This window comes from Solanum verrucosum, unplaced genomic scaffold, assembly GCF_900185275.1.
Source record: "Solanum verrucosum unplaced genomic scaffold, falcon-dt-bn FXZP01000222.1, whole genome shotgun sequence".
Lineage (NCBI taxonomy): Eukaryota > Viridiplantae > Streptophyta > Magnoliopsida > Solanales > Solanaceae > Solanum > Solanum verrucosum.
In genome coordinates, this window is record NW_026020027.1 from 1,174,977 (window position 1) to 1,197,917 (window position 22,941).

Genomic DNA, 22,941 nt, shown 5'->3' on the forward strand with positions numbered 1-22,941 from the left:
AAACTAGATATGTGCAACCAGGAGTGAATCAGAAGCTCATAGCTGAACAAAAGGAAATCAATTGAAGTAGATAAGATGGATAAAAGGGAAAAGGAAAGAAATACTACACAAACAAATACTAGTCATTTCCTACTGACCCCTCTTCCATGGCCTTGCACACAAATTTCAGTCCCACAAGAACAACAACAATCTGTCACTTTAGGCCTGTGTTGCTCCGAATCTTAAAAGTACTGTCCAGATGTGTCAGGTCCTCCAAAAGCTACCATTTTTGAAGGAGTTAATGCGGATGCAACAACATTTTTAGAGGGTCTGAACAACATAGCTTCAGGTCATTCGGCCATCTAATTTGGCAATTTAACTGAAAAGCTACACCTATAAGTTTCATTTACAGAATCTTTTGACAACAGCAACAGGGGATACCAATGATATCGAGGCATTGATGTCTCATAACCATTTTCTTCTCCAACTGTTGGCCCTTTTTTCAACAGACAAGAATCTAGGAAGACTAAGAAGACTGTTAACCCTAGTAATTCCCTCGAGGGCCGACCATTCATCATCTTGTGCAGTTGAGAGGAACTCAGCAATACTTCTCTTAGACTGGCCAACACCCTTATCCGGATGTTGTTCTTCCAGTGACTCAACGACTGGAACTATCTCACTGTCATCCTTGGTAGAATTGAGATCTTCACAACCGGCAGTCTGAGAAGTTGAAATAGCTTCAGTATCTGATCTTCCAACATTTCTATCTATAGTATTTGTCTTAATTTCCACATCAGGGGAATTTGTCAGCTTAGTTTCCACTTCAGGGGAATTTGTCAGCTTATTTCCATTTATAGTATTTGTCTTAATTTCAGCTTCAGGGGAATTTGTCAGCTTATTTTGGCCTTCTATCACCTTGACATCAAGAACAGGTGTTGAGTTTAGGTAAAGGCATACTATAGCACAGTCATCATTCTTTGATGTTGGATATTTTAGCCTCCATGCTCTGGTAGCACAGTCAACAAGAGCTCGGCCAGCTGTTGCACGACTTGGAGCGGAGGCCACAATATCCACAGCTTCCTTATTAGAAAGGACATCCCAAACCTACATCACGAAAGTCAAAATATTAAGAATCCAACAATATAAATGTGGTATCACAACGAATAAGATGTTGTATGTTTTCGGTATGGTTGAGGCAGGATTAAACAACATGAGATAAAGAAAAATACCCCATCAGTTGCTAGGAGGACAAACTCATCCTTTTCAGTAATGTGGTGATAGTACACATCCGGCACAGAAATTAACCCAAAATCTTTGAGACAGAAATCACCAAAGGCTCTGGCCATTGCCAAACCTGGAGAGTCACAGTTTGGCAACCACACACGTGCAACCTCTGGCTCATCTTGCAGTGCAAAAACCCTTCCTTTACATTTATGGATTCTAGCAGCTTCTCCTACAAGAGGAAGACAAAAACTACTGAGTTCAAACAATTAAGTGATTTCAGGTTCAGCTAATGTGCACTGTGTGTGTTGGGTGGAGCGGGAAGAGAAAGAGACAAACAGACTTGGAAGATTAGGCTTCAAATCTACTGTCAACTGTACAGCCATTAAGGAGTTGTCTTTATCTCTTGTTGCCAAAACTGCTCTCGAATCACCAACATTACCAACAAATATATTCTGGCCCTGAGGACATTCAGAAGATTGGTTATTATCCTCTTTCAAGACACTAAGCAATTAGTGATGCAAATATAGCCATGCTAAAGCAGAATCATGCGCAAACCTTCCCACTCAATCCATATTATTTTCTGAAAGTATAATGTTTCAACATCATATCCTGGTCAACAGAGATATTCATCAATCCAAAATTCTACACGACTTCACATACACACAAAGTCATGAAACAGTTGATTAAGGAAGAATCACAAACTAATTTCTCAATAAGTCAGGACACAAACTAATTAAACATGCAATATGATGTGCAAGGTAAAGAAAAGGCCCTGCATTCTGACAGTACGTGAGAAGCACTAAAATGCACTCTCCAGTTTACAAGAATATTTTTTGAATGATCTGACTACATATTGGCATAGATATACTGGCCTTGGAGGATGATCTGGAAGACTACACAAGAGTCCCCAGAAAAGTTGCCTTCTTTGGTTGGTTAGTGTCTCACAAAGCATCTCTAACGCAAAAAAAATTTGACACGGAGGGGTTGGAGAGTGAGCAGCAGAAAGCTTGTGAATCTGGGGATCATATTTTTGTGCATTCTGAATTTACTTGGCAGGTGTGAACCATGTTCATGGCAAACTTTGGCGTCACTATGATTTTGATACTGAAAGACATACAAGAAGAAACTATTGTATACATGCACTTTACATACTGATGACAATGATTCAAACCATGGATATCAGACAAGTATGGACCACACTGCTTTTCCAGCCTCAATGAAGTAACACTAGTTTTTAATGCATCAATACTCTGAAGCTAAAAGAAACCAAGATTCTGGTAGCTACCTGCATTACCAAAGTAACAGCAGTTGACCCGCTGCAGAAACAGTCAATTGAGGGGTGTAACTTCAGTTCCTTATCCATTGATCTAAAAGCCCTTAAAATTGACCTCTTAATTTGCAGATGGATTTCTGGGAAATTTTCATTGTTCTCAGCTTCCACTGATTCAACCAAATCATCATCCACGATGTCATCAAAATGTAAGCCTCCATTAGTATTTCCATTCTTGGATACAGCATTTTGATCACCACAGGATTTAGTTTCCCACTCTGATCGCAGCAAGATTGGAAGATAATCTCGAACTTTACTTGCAACCATATGACCATGAGGACCATGCCCATCGAATACTCCACAAAGGGTTGTATCGCTTCTCGAACAATAATTCTATTGTAGAAACATTCCAACCAAGTCATAAACTGACCCAATAGACAAGAACAAATTAATTTATTGTTTGTCAAGTAATAGATCAAGCAAAACACAAGAGATAATAACTATGTTTTTTTTTGGAGAAGGTAACATGTTCCAGTATATTATAAGAATCTTCACCACAAAGTTTGTGCTGGAAACCAAAAGGAAGTGGTTACAACAAAAACAAAAATTACAATCCTTGAACTTCTTACAAGGATAATAGTTTTGCTTTTCTAATACATAATTTTTGACGCTCAACAATGATAGCAACGAGATGAAGCAGAACTCAATTAAAATTCCGAAGAAGGCCTGGGAATAGAGGTCTTCGAGTAAACTACCATTTGGTGATTGGTTATAAGCAGTAAAGTTGTTTTGCTAAGACAGCCATCCCAACTGACGAATAAAAGGAGCATAGGAACAAAAAGGCATGTGTAGATAAAAGATTCAACTTTTAGATTCATGACTTCCAACATGATGCGGTCAATGCTGCCACAACCAAAAGCAAATAAAAAGGTACTAGAAGAAACAGAGCAGTCAGGAAATTTGAAATGATGAAAGCTAAAAAATGAAACTCAGGCACAAACGAAGCTACTTAAAGGAAGCTCATGCCAAACTAAATAGAGAGAAAAAATATCCATCACAGACAAGGAAAAAACGTCAAATTGATCCATTTTTAGATTATTCATCATTTTACTCTTCCTCTAATCAAAATCTTTGATGAGCCCCTACGAAGATTCAACTCTTAACACTAAGTGGGATTCCAGTTATGACAGCATACACGGTGTAAGGTCTAGAGAGGGTGAGATGTATGCAAACCTTACTCCTACCTTGGTGGGATAGAGAGGTTGTTTCTAATAGACCCTCCGCTTAAAAGGATTAATTTTAAACAAATGCATCAATCTAATTTCATATTAGATATTGAGTAAGTATCACCAAAATCCAATCTCTACACAGTGCGGAGACACATATATTTGAGAAGTGTCAACTGACACCCCTTCGTCAGAAAATTACACTATGTAGTCAGGTAAAACTATTTTTATATGTATATATATTACATATTGACACCCTTCGCTTCTACGTGATTTTACTTCTTTATATTTAAAGACCCCTTAGTGAAAATTCTGACTCTGTCACTATCTCTACATACCCATTTAGGTGTTAAGGAACAAATAGCATATTCACATTCACACTCAAGGGAGCATCTAGACTCCTCCTGGTGGGATATAACATGTATATGAAGTAAATTGAGAACTACAAGGTCTCAGAGACAAAAAAAACTACGTGAGTTCTTCCCATCTAGAGTTAGCCCTGGTGGACTGAGTTAGTTAGTGCATGTTACTCGAGTTGCACGCAAACTGGTCAGGACACCACGATTATCGAAAAAATATATTTTAAAATAGGGAAAATAACACACATGCACCATTTTATCATTCACAGAGTTGAGTAAACAGACCTCCCAAATGACCATGGCATCTTGATTGATACCTTTTTTTCCTTGCTGAGTATATAAACAACCAACATTACTAGCACCATTCCCAATTAACCTTCCCGGAATCTGTTGAAGCCCTCTCTCCTCAGCTCCTTCTCCGGCGCCGCCTCCTCCGCCGCTGCTCAACTTACTGATAAATGTACTAAAATCACCATTAGAAGAACTGTTCTTCCTCAACTTCAAATCAATTTTTCTACTCTCATTCTTACTATCACATTCCTTCTCCTCACTCTTCTTCCCTTTACTTGAAGAATAGCAAATCCCCATTTTTTTAGCTCCAAAAAATCTAAAAAATTCACTACAAAAATCTCAATTCACATTCTTCATTTAGTACTGATTCTTATAAGATTAACAGAATTTGATAATCAAATTGTTACAGAAACCCTAGAAATCAACGAAGATCAAAATGAAACAAAATAATCAAAAACTACAGATAAAAACAGATGGAAGAATAATCAGGTGAGGGTGTAAAGTATGAGTAGGTATAGAATTTATGAACTGTTTATATATATATTTTTTTTTTTAATTTTTCAAAACTATAGGTTATATAAATATAAATTAAATAAATTTAATATTTTTATTTTTTTGCAATAAAATATTTAGTTGGTCGTGTGTGCTGTTGAAAAAGTTACTATTTGAAATTGGATGAAGTTTGGACTTTTGTTCCTTGGGTCCTCAGTCCGCCAATTATTAAAGTTTTGAAAATTACAAAAGCAGTCCCACTAGTGTATGTATTTAGGGAAACATCCTTTATATGTTTTCAACTTGACATTTTTGCCTCATGACTTTTATAATTGGAAATTATATTGGAATAACTTTTATTTTTTTTAAAAAAATTCGTAAGTGGCTATTATGTAAGATAAGTTGTTGAAATGATTACACTTATATGATAATTTTGTAGTCTTGGTAGCTACTTGTATTAATATATGTATCGTAATAGCGTAATATTGGTCAGATAAAGTAATTAGAATAGTAAAGAAGATTCGAGATGAATTTAATGAGAAAATTAATTTATACTTATTTTTATAAAGGAATATAGAATGGATATAGTTATGGATACTAAAAAGGGGCAATCATCTACAACAAAAAAAGTTAATTATTTACTAGTTTTGTATTGATCTATTTTGACCATCAAATTCTATTACTTTATTAATCTTAAGAGTTAAAAGTCAAATGTTTTTCACTTTTAACCTACTATAAAATTATGTTATCAAATACATACCTATCGCATAAAATTTGATCTAACCACTCTATTATTATATGTAATTGTGAACTATGACAACTTGCGAATTTATGTTTTTTTTTTTGTTTAAATTATTTTATTTATTTATTTATTAAATTATAAATAAATTATTTATATATATTACATAATTTTTTAATTTAAGTAAAAAAAAATGAATTAAAACTATTAAATTTTACCAAATTTATAATTATAATGGTGGATCCACCCCAATTGAACACGACACTACAAACTACACATACTGAGTTGGCAATATATTTTTTTAATTATTACTATGTGATAAAACAATTTAAAGTATACAGTGCATGACAACAAGAAATTGATCATTCAATGCATATCATATATTATTATTATTATTATTGTACCAAAAAAATATTATTATTATTATTATTATTATTATTATTATTATTATTATTATAAATAAAATAAAAATATGGCTCAAAGACAGCAAGAATAGTGTCGACAAGAGAATCTATCAAGAGCCCTGACCTTTTAACAAACAGAGAATCCAAGGACAATATTTTTTCATGCCCCACTATTTTTGTTCTTTGGATCACTCGATCACATATTTCAAAAAATTTATGAATTAATACATACAAAAAATCAAAATAATTATGAATTTTTGTTTTGTGATTCAAAATTTTCACAAAATATATATATATATATATATATGATATTTGTCCTTGAAAAATAATAATTATCATACACTAGGTCATCGCAAATGAACCAATAAAATTTAGAGTTAAATAGATTCAATCAGATATATTTCAAAAAATTTATGGACTAATAAACATGAAAAGTCAAGATAATCCCGAATTCATGCTTTGTGCCTTGAAAACTCCACAAAAAAAGACATTTGTCCTTGAAAAATAATGAGTATTATTTATTATGTCATCACGAATGAACCGATAAAATTTGGAGTCTAACAGACTCCATCAGGCTTATTCCGAAAAATTCATCAACTAATACACATGAAAAATTGAGATAATTCTGACTTTTTGTTGGTTGTCCACGATGAAAGCAACAAACTAAGCTTTATATTGATTGATAAAAGCTTACAAGAAAATTGTTCATCGTTAGTAACACAGAGATTGCTATTACAAATAACTAATGAAAACAATAAATAGTAACTCCTACAGACCCTGCTACTTTATTATAAATTTTAATACATGAATACAATTGGAGAAACATTATTTTAAATGAAATACATGTACTCAAGTTAGGTAATTCTTGATAGAAATTGTACTCGAGTTAGGTAATAATCACATAAAGCTACTTTTTTCGATAACATATTCCGTGCAATTTCATAGTTGGAATCTAAAAAGTGCAATGTGTTTACACAATCTTATCTTACCTTGTAAACGTATAAAAGTTTTTTGCAATAGACACGCAAGTGAACAACATAGTAACCCAAGTAGCCTTTTAATTGATTTATCTTCTATTCTACTAAAAAAATGATAAGAGAGGTCAGTAGTGTATCGTATCATCAAAGGAGTAAATATCTAAAATGTAGTAGTGCTTGAATAAAGCCATTCAAAATGACTTTTCTTTTACAAAATCACCATACATGTTGTTATTAAAGATTAATGTACCAAAAGACCCTTGACAAATTGTCCTTTTACAATGGCAAGTTTCAAAATAATAAACATTTATAATACAATACTAATAAATATAAAACAAATTAGTAAGTATACCAGCTAGAGAAAATTACATTTCTTGAATTCAACACCTCAAATTTACAACATACACTATTTCTAACAACATGAACAATTTACAAAAAAAGTACAGAGGGGAAAAAAAGAGAATAAAACAAAGATGAAAGTAATATTCAACCAAATACAAACTATTTACCTTCCCTCCACCACTCCAAAATTTTCCAATTCACTCCAAAAATCTAAGCTCAAATGCTTTGATCATATGCAGCGGTTGTGAATGTCGAGTTACCTTGAGAAGAACTCGTAGATGGCAACGTTGTTGTATTGTCTGATAAGACGTAATCATATGCTGCGTTAATTTGTTCAGCATCACTACTTTTAATCTTGAGATCCATGAAATCGGAGATCAAGCCTGGTTTTGTTATCTTATTGTCATTGACCTCCATCTCACCGGTTAGCATCTTGAGAATCGTAGACATGGATGGCCGCAGTTTTAAGGAGTCTTGAGTGCAAAGGAGCCCAATCTTCAAGAGTCTGCAGGCCTGTTCAGCATCAAAATCCCCGTCTAGAGACGTGTCTACTAGCAATACCAACTCCTTTCTTTCATAAAGTTGCCACGTCTGAAACACACACACGAAAATAGTCAAACACAGCTTTCAGCATAATCATTTGAAGATTGTAGACACTAAGGAAAAGAGAGAAGCAAAGAAAATGATTCATTCTTCTCTTTTATGTTCTATGTTGATCTTGCAGAGATGATTTCATTGTTGCGTCGCGTGGATATTACATTTTCTTCCAAAAGATTAGTTTTATAGCTTGTGAATTCATGAATCAGTTAGCATCATGTTTCAGTTTTTTTCTTGTGTTCTCGCCATATAAAGCAATCATGCAATAATTAAAATGAATGTATGGTTTGAAAAGTCATACCCTCTCAAGGAGATATTGTTCGTCAATAGGTAAACGCGAGTTTGTGTTGCATCTTCCAGTGACGATTTCTATCAGAAGAACACCATAACTGTAGACATCTGATTTACGTGTTGCCTGGCCTCTAATTGCATACTCTGGTGCCAAATAACCACTGGAAAAAAGACATGGATTTGAGTTAATGAAATTAGATACTACTCGGAGCATTTAGTAGAAAAGAGCAAGTAGAAGAGAGGAAAAAGGCATGTGAAGATAGCAGAAAGACTGAAGTACATGGAATTACTTAGCAGAAAGCTATTGTACCACGCGTGTACTTACATGGTTCCTGCCACACGTGTACTAACATGAGTAGCGTTGGGGGGAATGAGCTTTGCCAGGCCAAAATCTGAAATCTTGGGTGTCAAGTCTTTGTCAAGGAGAATATTACTCGCTTTGATATCACGGTGAATTATATGTGGCTTCACTTGCTCATGAAGATAAGCTAGCCCCTTCGCAACTCCAATGCTAATTTTAGTCCTTGTTCGCCAACTGAACTGGATGCTACTGTGTCCTCCACCTGTATGCAAAATATCCAGAAGAATTAGATTTGAGTGTTTAGAGATAGAACTACAATGAACTAGAACATTTGTATAAAGTGATTAGTTTGGTTATTACAATAACATATCCAAATGATATAACTCGATCACTTTTGCTGTCCACGGAGTATAGAGGACAAGGAGGGAGCCACTTAAAGCAAAATCTTATTTAGTATAACTCAATTCATAACATAGTAGTGGAAACAATATTGGGCATTCACCTAATCTAAAGCTGATAGGAATTCGGAACAATGTGTTTATCTAGTTTGACTTCAAAAAATCACATCAGGAATCTGTATGTAGTGATTGACAATATAAAAATCACAAGAAGGAGCAAGAAACAAAGCGACAGAATTCTACAAGATTCAGTAAGGACGACAGAATCATTTTACTCATTTAACAGATAGATTATTCAAGTCCATGTGTTCTACATCAACTTTGTGGTGAATCATGTGAAGCACATAACACTCCTCAGACTTCTCGACTTTTAACTTTCAACTGAACTAAAACCTCAAACATCTTGTTACAAGAGGTTAGCTTGGAAACACACTTCATAAATCCCCACCCCGTCCACCCCACTAAGAAAAAATGACACTTTGCTTAAGGACAACTTTAAATACATTGGCCATGTTATAAGCATGAAATACAATCCAGTCAAACATTTGAGGATGATGAGGGACACAATCGTCAAGAAACACTAGTTGGCTCTTGCTACAACAACAACATACCCAGTGTAATCCCACAAGTGGGGTCTGAGAAAGAGAGGATGTATGCAGACCTTACCCTACGTATGTATAGGTAAAGAGGTTGTTTCCGGTAGACCCTTGGCACAACGACACATTACCAAAACAGGTTAACTAGGTGGCTCTTGCTAGAAACAAGAAAAAGGTTATTCAGGCAATGCAATTTGTTAATGTAAGAAACTAACAAATTAGCTGGTTTGCACCCATCCAAGAGTGAATATTAGATTCAGGCTCACCAGAATAGTTGAGCTATACATACAAAGGAAGATAAACTGGCTCAATATTACGTCTAAAACACTCGGTGAACATCTAAAAGTACTGTTGAAAAATCCAGGAAAACAAAATTACCAAGAAGCGTTTGAGCAAGGCTGTTATTTTCAAGATAGTTGTAGACCAATATCCTGTGATCGTCTTCTATACAACAGCCATAGAGTTTGACTAGATTTTCATGGTCAACGTCTGAAATTACTTTAATTTCTGTCAAGAACTCCCTGACACCTTGCTTCGATTCACTTGAAAGAACCTTTATAGCAGCCATCTTTCCACTTTTTAGCCTTCCCTGCTCATAGCATCATATAGTAAAAATCCATAAGACTTCTTAAACACATAATATTTGAACCACCAATTCATAACAAGGTAGAAGGAGAACAGTTGTCATTACCTTATAAACAGAACCAAATCCACCCTCTCCAATTTTATTCACAGTACTAAAATCATCGGTGGCGATTCTTAACTGCTTATAGGAGAAAAGAGTGACATTCTTGACGCCAGAGAGCTCTGTTGTGAATCAACTTATTAGTATCTTTTCAATATACATAAAAAATTATATGTGGTATACGAAATGATAAAAGAATGTTGAATGTCACAATTACTAAGAACATCCAAATATTATATAATGGGCGGACCTTTAGTGCTTACCATCATCAAATTCGGATGCATGCCTGGTTGATGACTGATGTTTTCTACGGAACAAAGGGAAGCAAGTCATAACTTTAGGATGCACCAATGACCTTCTGTATATGATATCAACGAAAATCAGAGCCTGCAAAATTAAAGAAAAGACTCACTATAACTGCCCAGTAAATTGGCAAATCTAGTTGATACGAAATGCACTAAAATATAAAAGGATAGCATAAGAAATCATGACAAACATGGTTATAAGAGGGTACTTCATGCCTAAAAGAAGTCGGGCAGCCCGAATCAACATCAACTTTGAGGGGGGCGATTAAGTCCAAACTACTATTTGTAGTCAAGTAATTTAAGCTCAGATTCACTATTCTTTTGTTAACTTGCATTTAGCTGTAAAATCTTCAGAAACAAACTATAGTGAGCTGCTCATTCATGACAATAGATGCATATTTACATCAAACCATCCTCAATCTCTTTTCTCTTAAGCTACAATTTGTTTTGTTCTTTCCTTCTTCATTAACCAAAGCAAAAGGACTTCAACTCAGTTTATCAACTTGACGGGGTATGGAATGTTAAAGAAACAAACTTTTAGCCTAACTCAACCCGAAAAGCCAGCTCATGACGCAAGGATTCTCCAAGACCGTATAAGGAGACTACTTTTACCCTATCTATAACCAAAGGCAAGACTATTTTAACTTGGAAGCACACAAGGCTAGAAGAAATGCACCTAAGAATGCAATTGGCAGTAAAGCATCATGGTTAATTCCCAATAAAATGGTAACTCAAAGCGAAACATGGACACAACAACACATACCCAGCGCGATCTGACAAGAAGGATACGATGTACACAGACCTTAACGCTACCTTTGTAGGGATAGACCCTCGGCACAACAACTAAAAAAGGTGGACACAGTGAAGCATAAGAAAACAATTTATCAGCCAAAAACACAAAGTTGGTTCAACTGTTTACCAGATTGAGAAAAACATAAAACAAAAGAACATATACAAATACAAAAATAAAGCATTATACAATTATGGTTTATCTAATTAAGCAGAATCTACCTAATATCTGACTTTCAAAGCTCATGTTAAAAGTACTCTAGCTCAATGTTTGCTTCAACATCAACCCCAACAAAATCCAAAAACAAAAACAGGAAAAAACAGAAGAAGCAATTATTTAGAGGCATTATCATAAAGATTCAAACTTTGAGAAAAAAAAGACAACTACAGAGTGACATCAAATAGGCCATTTTTTACAAGCTCTACATAAAAGATGAGGGAATCAAGATTCATAAAAGAACAAAAACAATACTTTAAAAGGAAAAAGAAGACAAACCCATCAAAGAACAAATCTTTAAGAAGCCAAAAGATATAACTCAAATAAAAATTACCTCAAAAAATAGCAGAAAACAAAAACAGGTGATCTTGCTGTTTTTTTGGGTTTTTTTTTTTTTTTTTTGAGGTTTCCAAAGAAGTGAAATGGGATGGATCCCAAGATTCTTGAGAGTCTTATGGAAGTCTTTTAGAGGGAAAATTTCTTGTTCACATTAATAATTGCAGACACGCCCCAAAAATAGTACACAGATGAAGAAGAAGAAGACTTTGTCTGGTCCTATGAGGCTACGACGAAAGTGAAATAACAAGGCGTAACCTTGGCGCTTACTAGTCAAATAAATTTAATTTTACAACAACGACATGTCTCCCCGTCTAATTGCACAAGTGAAGTAATATGTGCGGAGACCTTATTATTATGTATTCGTAATTTAATTACACAAATGGAGTTGGTGGAGAAAATGATGTGTATGAAATTTTATTTTTGTCTTATAAAATTAAATAAATTGTTTTTGATGTAACCTTAGTTCTCAGCTAAAGTAAAATTATTCAATTTTAATCCATATGGGTTGTGTGGGGAGATTGCTCCACCTTTAATAAGAAATTTTGAATTCAGGTCTGAAGAAAATTTTGTTACGTCAACTAAATAAGAATGTAAGGTTCGATCTAAACTTAATCGATGTTCCAATAAGGACACTCTACACCAAATAGAAAAACAAAAATATTTATTTAATTTTAATGCTTAAGAATTGGAAATAAAAAGTAATCTCACTTAATTATAAGTACCGTAAAATGGAAATTTTATATCTTGAATTTGACTTTTATTTTATTATTATTCTATTTTGTTTGATTTATCGAATATCTACCATCTTTCACCGATAGATTATTATTTTAACTATAGAAGATAACAAATGACTATTGCCATCGAGTTGGGCATCCGTTAGTAGCTGTTGGCGTGACACTGTCAAATGTTTTATATGGCGCCAACACGTGTCTGGGACCCATGCACACACCTAACTTTAACAAAATTCTATTTAAAAAAAGGGTGAAAAAAATTCTGAATTTTTTTTTTTTTGGAAAAAACTGAAAAAGTTTTATAAATCAGATTATTTCGTGAATTGAATTTCACTTTATCATTTACGATTTTTTATTGTTATAGAAAATAGTCTCAATATCTTTTAAAGATAGGGTGATATTTGCTACAAACTATCATTCTGATATATCTATTGCGCTAAATATGTTTTGTTAGGTGTGATTTCATTGCGTGTTTTTTTAAAATTGTTTCAATTAAATTATCATTAGAAAGAAATTTTTGCAATAACTAAAAAAAAAGTGGAAAAGAATGTATTGCAGACAGTCGTGGATGGACGACTCCTTCCTTAATCAGAGATCTTGAATTTGAATCCTTAATGTGAAAAAATCTTTGATAGATATGTTTTCTCCAAATAAAGCGCTACGCAATACGAATTCAAAATAGTCAAGCTCCGATAAGATACTAAAGATTTGGTAAAAGTTTTTCAGCCAAATTTGAAACAAATTTTAAAAAGTTGAACCAAAAAAAAAGTCAATAGTTACTATTCTAGCTTATACTTCTTATATACATAATCAAAAAATTTGTCTACTAGAGAAAAAAACTATCCACACCTGAAATGTGAATTGTGTGCAATTTTGGGTTTATAAATTTCAAAAGTAAGCAACTTGATTAAAATAAAAATATTGGGAGTTGACTAAAAAAAATATTTAAAAAAACTCTAAGCAGCCACTTGATAACTTTATTCCAAAAAAAATTATGTCAACAATTACAGTTTCTTAAAGGACCAACTAATGGCAATATTAATGACCAAAGTGACAAAAGGTTTTAATTTTTGCATGTACGTAATTTGACATTTTTGAATCAAGAGTTTCAAAGTAGTGGATTTGTTTTTGGCCAAATTAAAGAATTGAGACTTTTTGCCATGTTATTTGACTATATAATAAAATCCATTTTCAGTTAAAAATATGTGTGAATAGGAAAATCATGACAATAAAGATAGAATAAGAAAAAGTCATTACATAATAATTCATCCTTTTATTGAGATATTTGCTTCAAACTTTTTATTGAATTTTACGTAATTCTAAATAGAAAGACTTCAAGTTTAACAATTATGAATGAAGATAATATAATCTCCGGTCATGCTAATTTCATATGAATTAATGTTGAAATTGTTTGTCTATCATTTGATTAATGACTTCGAAAATGAAATAAAGACTTTTTATAATGATACTATCAAAATTCAAACTTATAATTTAAAGTAAATCTCGAACAATTTTTACTATCATATTAAATATCTTCTTATATAAATTTTTTTTAACAATTTATATATAAAAATCTTATTTTTAATCTATTTTTACCAACAAAATTCAATTGAACCTCCTTCTCTCTCGCTAGCTCCACCCTTTGTTTAAATGGATATTCATAATTCTTACATGACAAAAATTCTTTATTCAAGTATTAAAAACAAACAAAAAAAAATAACATCTCTCAATTTTGTCTCATACTATCGACTATCATACAACATATTAAATCGTTCAAAAATATATATTTTAAAAGATTTCATCACTAACATAGATAATAATACATATCGCAACATTCTGATATTTGAAGAATATAATACATGGAGTATCAAACAATATTTATAGAAAATTCGAGCAAAATAACTCTGAACCTAATAAAGTTTTTTCATAATATATGGATGTGGATAAATAACAATCACTTATTTCTCTAACTAATAATAGTAATAAATTTCTAAACATCAAATTTTCCCCTTTCTTCCCTTTGAGTTGGAAGAGAAAATCAATGGCAAATGTTGCTGCTAAAGTTGCTGTAATTGGTAGTGGAAGTAAGCACCCCCCCCCCAACCCCCCTAACCCACCCCCACCAAACCAAATTGTGAATTTTTGACTGTAAACTGATCAAAAGGGGTTCTTTTTCCTCAGTTTCAGGAGCTGTTTGTGCATCTACTTTAGCCAAGAATGGAATTTCAGTAACCCTTTTTGAATCTGGAAGAGGCCCAGGTGGCCGTATGTCTCAAAGAAGGTATTGGGGTTTTTTTATGTATGAAATTTTTTCATGAATTATGTAATGGGGTTTCTTAAAAATTGAATCTTGAATTAGAGAAATGACAGAAGATGGAAGGGAGCTGCATTTTGATCATGGGGTTCCTTATTTCTCAGCTAAAAATCCTGATGTGTTGAGACTTATTTGTGAGTGGCAATCAAAAGGACTTGTTGCAGAATGGAAAGAAAAGTTTGCTACTTTTGATTGTGATTCTAAGCAATTTCTTGATATTGAACAGGTTACTTGTTTTTTTTTTACTGTTTCTAGTAGTTTTATTTTATCTTCTTTGTATGTTCTGGAATATGCTGACTGTTTTCATTTGCTAATATATTAAGGACTATTACTTTGTAGATTGTGTTCAGCCTGCTTTCTTTTACTTTTTTTTGTTTATTAGGAGTACTGTTTTTCAAAATGTGTTTTTGATGGATTGGTTGGTAGGTTGTGTTCACATTGTTTATATTTAAGACCAAAAAAGGAAAGGGTGTATGTACACGTTCTTTTTGACCATTCATTTGGATTGTTATAGCTTAATAGGTATAGATTTATTTATTCAATTCATTCACTAGAGGAAGCTTTTATGCACATGTTGTAACTAAGGGATTATTCTCTGTGAAAGTGGTTTATCTTGGAAAGTTCCAAGTAAATGACTAAATAGAAGATTATTGAGATTAAGAAATATGTCGGTGTTCCTGGCCGATGTCCCAAAGGATTCTTATGCCTTACTCACCTCGCACACAGAGTGTGAGGCGTCTTAGTTAAGCGCCTGCATTTCGTATATAGTGTTGAGAGAACAACTTAAGTACAATATCGGAAAATGATAAAAGCAAATGTGTAGTTTTCTCTATGGAAAATTTGTATTTTTACTGCCGTATAATTTAATATTAGCACATAGCCACAGGGTCACATGCATATAGTAATGAGCTTTTACTGGTAGTGTTGTTGCTTACTCTTATTTTAATTCAGGAAGGTTTGGAGAAGAAATATGTCGGTGTTCCAGGAATGAATTCAATTTGTAAATCGTTATGCCAGGAGCCTGGTATGCGGCTAATATTGCTGAATTTCATTCTTTGAAATGTTTTTTCACTAAGATGAACTACTGCACGATATTTACTTTTTTTTTTCTGTTTGAACTATGTAGGAGTTCAAAGTAGGTTTGGGGTAGGCGTTGGGAGGTTGGAGTGGTTGGATAATGAAGATTCATGGTCATTGATGGGTTTAAATGGCGAAAGTCTTGGCTACTTCAAGGGAGTGGTGACATCAGACAAAAGTACATTTTCACAAAGGTTCACTAATGTAACAGGGAAACCTGTACCTATTGGTAAGACATATCTCTACATTCTTTTGTTGTCTTAATAATTTCATTGGGTTGACCTTAATAGTTGTTGATTACAGTTGCATTTTTTCAAGACCTACATAATAAAATATGTTGTTGTTTTGTGAGATATGTCACCTACTTCCAGCCAGTTGTTTACTTGTGCTTTGACAATCGCTGGAATGAACTTTCCTTTTTTTAATGGTTCAGGCTCCAGCAGGATAAGTCTAAATAGTATATTTTGTCAACTGTGGTCAAGAAGGGATAATAAGAGAGTTTATATTAGGTGTCTGAAAATATGTGAGTCTAATATTATACAACGTACTTAAATAATAGCCTTTTTTGTTGTTTTTTTCAAAAGTGTCTCATATGCTTGGAGATGTTGGAGGGCCATCGTATCAAGTTGTCGCTACATCTTTGTGATCATTGTATTTGACTGAGTTTGTTTATATTCAATCATCTTTACTCCTTGCTTTTGTGTTGTCACTGGTACTGTGGTACATAAACCTTGCCATGTACAACGTCTCAGCATCCTATCTGTTCTTTTATACATTAAGCTCATATTGACCTGTATCTTTTCATATGGACTGTTCTTGGTTTGTTCCTCGCTGTTTTGCTTTAATAATATTGGCATTCTTTGATAAGTTAACAAGGTCTGCATTTAACCGGACAATTATTGTATCATGTCTAATTTCTTTTCCAGTAACAATATGTAACCTCCCTTCTATCAAGACATGTCAGCAACGTTATCTATTAGATCTTGCTTCTTTCATGTAGACATGGAAAAATTTCCAGAAATATCGTTGAAGATGACAGAAATTCCTGTTAATCCTTGTTTTGCTCTCATGTTGGCGTTTGAAGAGCCTTTGACAGAGGTAAGATGTGCTCTGTAACCACAGATTTCATTTTGTTGAATGTCAGAAAATCTTTTAGTATCTCATGACATGATCGAAATAAAAAGTGATTTGTTTGCTACTTAGCCTACTAGCTGATACTGTTGATTAGAACTTGTCTTGATGGCTATCATACCTGAAATTTCCTGATGGAATATGTCTCTCTTCCTACCATATTTGAGATACCAATACGAGGCTTCTCATTCAAGAGCTCAAAAGTTCTACATCGGGCATTCTGTGACAGCAGCAAACCAGGGCGTTCACGCAATAGGTATATGTTTATGTTGTTAATGAGCATATCAATATTGTGGCTGACAACAAAAAAGAAAAAGAGAAATGCAGTAGATGAATATTGCGAGTAAATTGAACATTGTATTTGGTCAATTTCACCTTTATTTAGTGCTGTATTTGATTATGTTGTTCTTTTCTTTCCCCCAATGAAGTGAACGCTGGGTGTTGCACTCTACAGCGGAGTATGCTCAGGATGTTATTGCCCAGACAGGACTTCAGAAGCCTTCCAGTGCAACATTAATGAAAGTAGCTGAAGAACTATTTCAAGAATTTCAAAGCACAAAGCTCAGTATACCTCAGGCATTCTTTAAGAAAGCTCATCGATGGTCAGTATCTAACATATACAGTTGCTCATTTCAGTTTCCGATTTATTTAGCTGCATGCATTCCTTAATTTGAAATAGACAAAAAATCACACTTATAAATTTACCACACACACAACATTTCTTGTGGAGATATAGTGTTAAAACAATGCCTCAGGTTTCCAAAAAATCAAACTGTTACTCGATATCTATATTAATAGGAAGATGCATGTACATGATGGATAGGTAGAGCTATAGAGGTACTCAATCTAGCCCTGGCAATTGGGCACAACCATTATCCCGATGGGAAGAAAGAAAAAGAAAAAAATGCTCGAGCTAAAATCTTGTCTTGGAATCGTATCAGTCTCAGATGGCAGTTGTGTAGTCATGTTGGTGGATTGAAGTACTTAGACATGTATTCCTTTCTTCTTGCTTGTTGCTGTACGTATGTTTCATGTCATATTTATGTCGCTATCGCGTGTGAATTCGTCAGGGGCAGTGCGTTCCCAGCAATAAGCATAGCAGAAAATGAGAAATGCCTTTGGGACGCGAAGAAAAGGCTGGCAGTATGCGGAGACTTTTGTGTTAGTCCAAATGTTGAAGGGGCTATCATTAGTGGCTTGGCTGCTGCAGCAAAATGCTCTGAAGTTCTCTGTCGCTTATAATAAAATGACATATATTCTGTGTATTACCAAATAGTCATTTTGCTGGTTTTATTATACTTGACTGAGATTATAAATTGTAACAGAAACCAAAAATAAACTTGGTCATTCTACTAAATTTGTCCAAAATATTCTTATTTGACACTTACGGAGGTTAATCTCAAGTGTTGTAAGCTATTATTAAGGAATTCCTACTATAACAACTCAGTTCACTAGTGATATTATTGGTTTTTGAGCCTTGGCCTACACGACTTTAAAATGAGTCGTTAGAGTTAAGGTATCTCCCCTTTTTTGTTGATGTGAAATTTGTCTAGGGTGTCACGGGCATGATTTGCACGTATGGTGAGATGGAATGGAGGCGAGGCATATACGGTGATGGAAAAGACGCAATCAATTTGAATTCTTTTTTAAAAAAAAATTGATGATCACATGCATGTACAGTTCTACCGTACGTTACTATTGATATATGTTTGAGTTGAACCAACCATTTAAGTTAAGAAATAAATATAACTAGAACTTTCCACTCTTAGCGTTTGAGGACAAGTGCGGTTTGAAGGAGAGGAAGTAATGTTAGCACCCCTTGAGTCTACTGACATTTTACACATGAAAAATTTTTAAAAATTAAAAAGTAGATTACTTCATGTTATCTATTAATTATGTTTTTCTATTTCTAACATAAAATTTCAGTTTTTGAGTAATTTAATTCAAAAGACTGCGGGTTTTTTTATCGAACCAACACGATAGATCATAGATCATAAGAAGAAAATATTCTATTCAATACTATAATGTGTTCTTTGTAACCTCTTGTTGCTCTTTTGTCCCCTATGATAGCCCATCATTATTTAATTTTTCCAATTGATAACAGCAAGAAAGAGCCAAAAGACAATTCAGTTCATTGTGTGTAGTCACTATATAAAAATAAATTAAATAGGAAAAAACAAAAGAAGCAGATTCACAATATGAAATACATGCACCATAGTCAATGAAGTTGTTGATAATATGAAGTCTCAGGTTCAACATTAAGTGAAGTCAAAAAATATTAGGTGATTCTTTTTATTCGTTCTAGTCTTGATAGACAGAGTTACTTATTACATGTTGTTGATGGGAATGACAAATATCCTATGAAATTAGTCGAGATGTGCGAAAGCTGACTTAGAAACCACAATCATAAATAAATAAATCATAAGAAGGCACGCTTAGCTGTAGCTGTAACTGAGACTTTGAACAAACTTTAAATTTTGTGTTTGTTGCTTTGTTAAGATTATTAACCACACAGATAAATCATAATTTTTTATTTATCACCCCATAACTATGTTGTTTTTACCCTCTTAAATTCCATTCACCAAAGCACGCAATAACTTGCAAATCACACAAAAAAGTAAATCGTACTAGACAAACTAGCTCCGTCTGATATGACGAGCTCGACCCAAACAGCCTACTCCCTATTATCACAAGTGAGGGCTTCCAAATTTGACACCTCCATTATGAAAGTCCCGAGCCAAAGGGTTATAGTGTACTCTCTATGTCTTTTTCCTGACATATGATTCGTTTTCACTTGATGTTTAACATCTGTATCTTTTCCTCATAACGTGTTTCAAAAACATTCATATTCAAGGCTAGAATTTGAAAACGCTCAACTATTTATTTGAGTTGACACTTAATTAATTGTACACAAACGACAAGCAGTTATTTATGAGTTTGAAAAAAATCAAATGGTCCAACACACTATTTATTTCACAATTGCAAGTACGTTGGCCAAGACATTTTATACAATGATCATTTACATAATGGACTGTATATATAACAGACATCACATGCATAATCAATAATGATAGAAAAAAACATCAATCATGCAAACAAATAAAAGAACTCTGATTATTGAAATATATTCAGTATGTACACTTAGGATTAATAAAATCGATAATTCATCTTTAAAATTATTTTATCGCTATAACAACAAAATCTCTCATTATAATTTTTCCTTTTTTTTCTGGAAAGAAATGTCGTCTTCAAGTTCCTAATAGGGTTGTGGTTCATTAATTCATAATTTATAAGTAGCTCAAATATTTTTTTATTTTTTGGTTCAATTTTATAATTAAAAACAATATACGAATAAAGGAGGGCGAAGTGTTGTAAGCTATTATTAAGGAATTCCTACTATAACAACTCAGTTCACTAGTGATATTATTGGTTTTTGAGCCTTGGCTTACATGACTTTAAAATGAGTCGTAAGAGTTAAGGTATCTCCCCTTTTTTGTTGATGTGAAATTTGTCTAGATGTCACGGAGATTTGTATATATGGTGAGATGGAATGGAGGTGAGGCATATATGGTGATGGAAAAGACGCAATCAATGATGATCACATGCATGTACAGGTCTATTAATGTGTTTGAGTTGAACCAACCATTTAAGTAAAGAAATAAATACCACTAGTATTTTTCACTCTTAGCGTTGAGTAATGTTAGCACCCCTTAAGTCTACTGACAGTTTACACATGAAAAATTAAAAAAAAATAAAAGTAGATTACTTTAGGTTATCTATTAATTGTGTTTTCCTATAGCAATCAGAGGCGAATCTAGAATTTCAAGAGGACGGGTGCATCATTGTCAGGTGTGGCTCTGTCCCTTAAAGAAAAAAGGCAACTAATTTAGGCTTTCAAATTTGAGGGGCCTTATTTATTTTAGCAATAATAAATATAAGTTTTTCATAAGAAAAAAAAATATTAAATACATTTGCAAAATAAATAAATTTTATTATAAGAAAAGTCATTAGAAGAAGTTTAAAAAAGGCTGAATGCAGAAACACTTTTGTGAATAAAATAAAATGCAAGGTTGTGAAAATGCAGAATCTGGGAATCGATCCATCAACCTCAAAGTGGAAAATTGACACTTAAACCAGTGAACCATCTAATTGTTTGTGTTCATAAGTTCCTTCAGTTGCTATTTGATATATTTTAAAAATTATACAGGTAATACATCGAGTTTTGCCGGACGATCATGGGTTCAGGTGACTCATTTTTTAAGCTTAAATTCTCCCCTGATTTCAATGGTAATTAGTTGTAAGGAGCTAGGTTGATTATTCAAAGAAGCGATAAAACATAAAATTTCAGTTTTTTGAGTACTTTAACTCAAGATACTGGTTTTTTTTTTTTCGCGAACCAACACCATAGATAATAAGAAGAAAATATTCTATTCAATACTATAATGTGTTCTTTGTGACCTCTTGTTGCTGCTTTTGTCCCCTTATGTTAGCTCATCATTATCTAACTTTTCCAATTGATAACAGCAAGAAAGAGCCAAAGACAGTTCAGTTCATTGTGTGTAGTCACTATATAAAAATAAATTAAATAGGAAAAAACAAAAGAAGCAGATTCATAAAATCATATGAAGTGCATCCACAGTAGATAATGAAGTAGATAATGAAGTAGTTGAGAATCTGAGGTCTCCGATTCAAACTCCTTGATAGACAGAGTTACCTGTAAGTATCTGTTACTGATGGGAGATGGCAAGTATCCTGTGAGATTAATCGAGATGCGCAAAATTGGCTTGAACAATTAGGGTCATAAATAAATTTAAAAAATCATATGAAGGCACGCTAGCTGTAGCTATCTAACTGAGACTTTGAACTGCACAAACTTTAAATTTTGTGTTTGTTGGTTTGTAAAGATTATTAACCACACAGATTAATCATAATTCTTGATTTATCACCCCATAACTATGTTGTTTTTACCCTCTTAATTACGTCCACCAAAGCACGCAATAGCTTGCAAATCACACCAAAAAAAAAAGGTAAATCGTACTAGACAAATTGATGAGCTCAATCCAAACGGCCTACTCCCTACTATCACAAGTGAGGGCTTTCAAATTTGCAATCTCTATTATGAAAGTCCCGAGCCAAAGGGTTATAGTATACTCTCCATATGTCTTTTTCCTGACATATTTTTCTATTCCACTTGATGTTTAACATCTGTATCTTTTCCTCATTGGGGAAACGTGTTTCAAAAACATCATATTCAAGGCTTGAATTTAAAAACGATGCGACTATTTATTTGAGTTGACAGTTAATTAATTGTACACAAACGACAAGCAGTTTGAAAAATACGTATCAAATGGTCCAACACACTATTTATTTCACAGTTGCAAGTACGTTGGCCAAGACATTTTATACAGTGATCATTTATCATAATGGACCGTATATATAACAGACATCACATGAGTAATCAATAATGATAAAAAAAAAAAAAACATCAATCATGCAAACAAATAAAAGAACTCTGATTATTGAAATATATTTAGTATGTACACTCGGATTAATAGAATCGATAATTCATCTTTAAAATTATTTTCTCTCTCTATAAATATATTTGCCGTATCAAGCAAGCATTTTATAGCATTAAACAAGCATCTGATCTATAGATAAATGGTTATAGGTGTCCGTTATAGGAGTTTCTAATGACCTTCGAAGTGATCCGTTAAATTTTCGAGCTTAAAATAGTCTAAATAACAACAAAATCTCTCATTATAATTTTTTCCTTTTTTTTTCTGGAAAGAAATGTCGTCTTCAAGTTCCTAATAGAGTTGGTTCATTAATTCATAATTTATAAGTAACTCAAATATTTTATATTTTTT

The 22,941-nt window shown here is 33.3% G+C and overlaps 3 protein-coding genes across 3 annotated transcripts; 1 reads left to right on the forward strand and 2 right to left on the reverse strand.

Moving 5' to 3' along the window:
* Nucleotides 1-246: 246 nt before the first annotated feature.
* LOC125821254 (probable protein phosphatase 2C 6) lies at nucleotides 247-4,657 on the reverse strand. Its single transcript, XM_049500672.1, has 5 exons — nucleotides 4,344-4,657; nucleotides 2,489-2,866; nucleotides 1,544-1,661; nucleotides 1,209-1,432; nucleotides 247-1,083 (listed from the first exon to the last, which is right to left on the reverse strand). Exons 1-5 carry the CDS (start codon nucleotides 4,644-4,646, stop codon nucleotides 445-447), a joined length of 1,662 nt encoding a protein of 553 aa, XP_049356629.1. The 5' UTR covers nucleotides 4,647-4,657; the 3' UTR covers nucleotides 247-444.
* Nucleotides 4,658-7,317: 2,660 nt separating this feature from the next.
* LOC125821190 (cold-responsive protein kinase 1) lies at nucleotides 7,318-12,034 on the reverse strand. The gene is made up of 7 exons (XM_049500603.1): nucleotides 11,817-12,034; nucleotides 10,435-10,558; nucleotides 10,178-10,293; nucleotides 9,865-10,075; nucleotides 8,517-8,754; nucleotides 8,202-8,352; nucleotides 7,318-7,894 (listed from the first exon to the last, which is right to left on the reverse strand). Exons 2-7 carry the CDS (start codon nucleotides 10,502-10,504, stop codon nucleotides 7,520-7,522), a joined length of 1,161 nt encoding a protein of 386 aa, XP_049356560.1. The 5' UTR covers nucleotides 10,505-10,558; nucleotides 11,817-12,034; the 3' UTR covers nucleotides 7,318-7,519.
* A 2,499-nt stretch (nucleotides 12,035-14,533) lies between these two features.
* LOC125821157 (uncharacterized) lies at nucleotides 14,534-18,461 on the forward strand. The gene is made up of 9 exons (XM_049500568.1): nucleotides 14,534-14,636; nucleotides 14,734-14,833; nucleotides 14,912-15,092; nucleotides 15,818-15,890; nucleotides 15,993-16,172; nucleotides 16,944-17,041; nucleotides 17,242-17,330; nucleotides 17,503-17,676; nucleotides 18,145-18,461. Exons 1-9 carry the CDS (start codon nucleotides 14,594-14,596, stop codon nucleotides 18,314-18,316), a joined length of 1,110 nt encoding a protein of 369 aa, XP_049356525.1. The 5' UTR covers nucleotides 14,534-14,593; the 3' UTR covers nucleotides 18,317-18,461.
* Nucleotides 18,462-22,941: the final 4,480 nt, after the last annotated feature.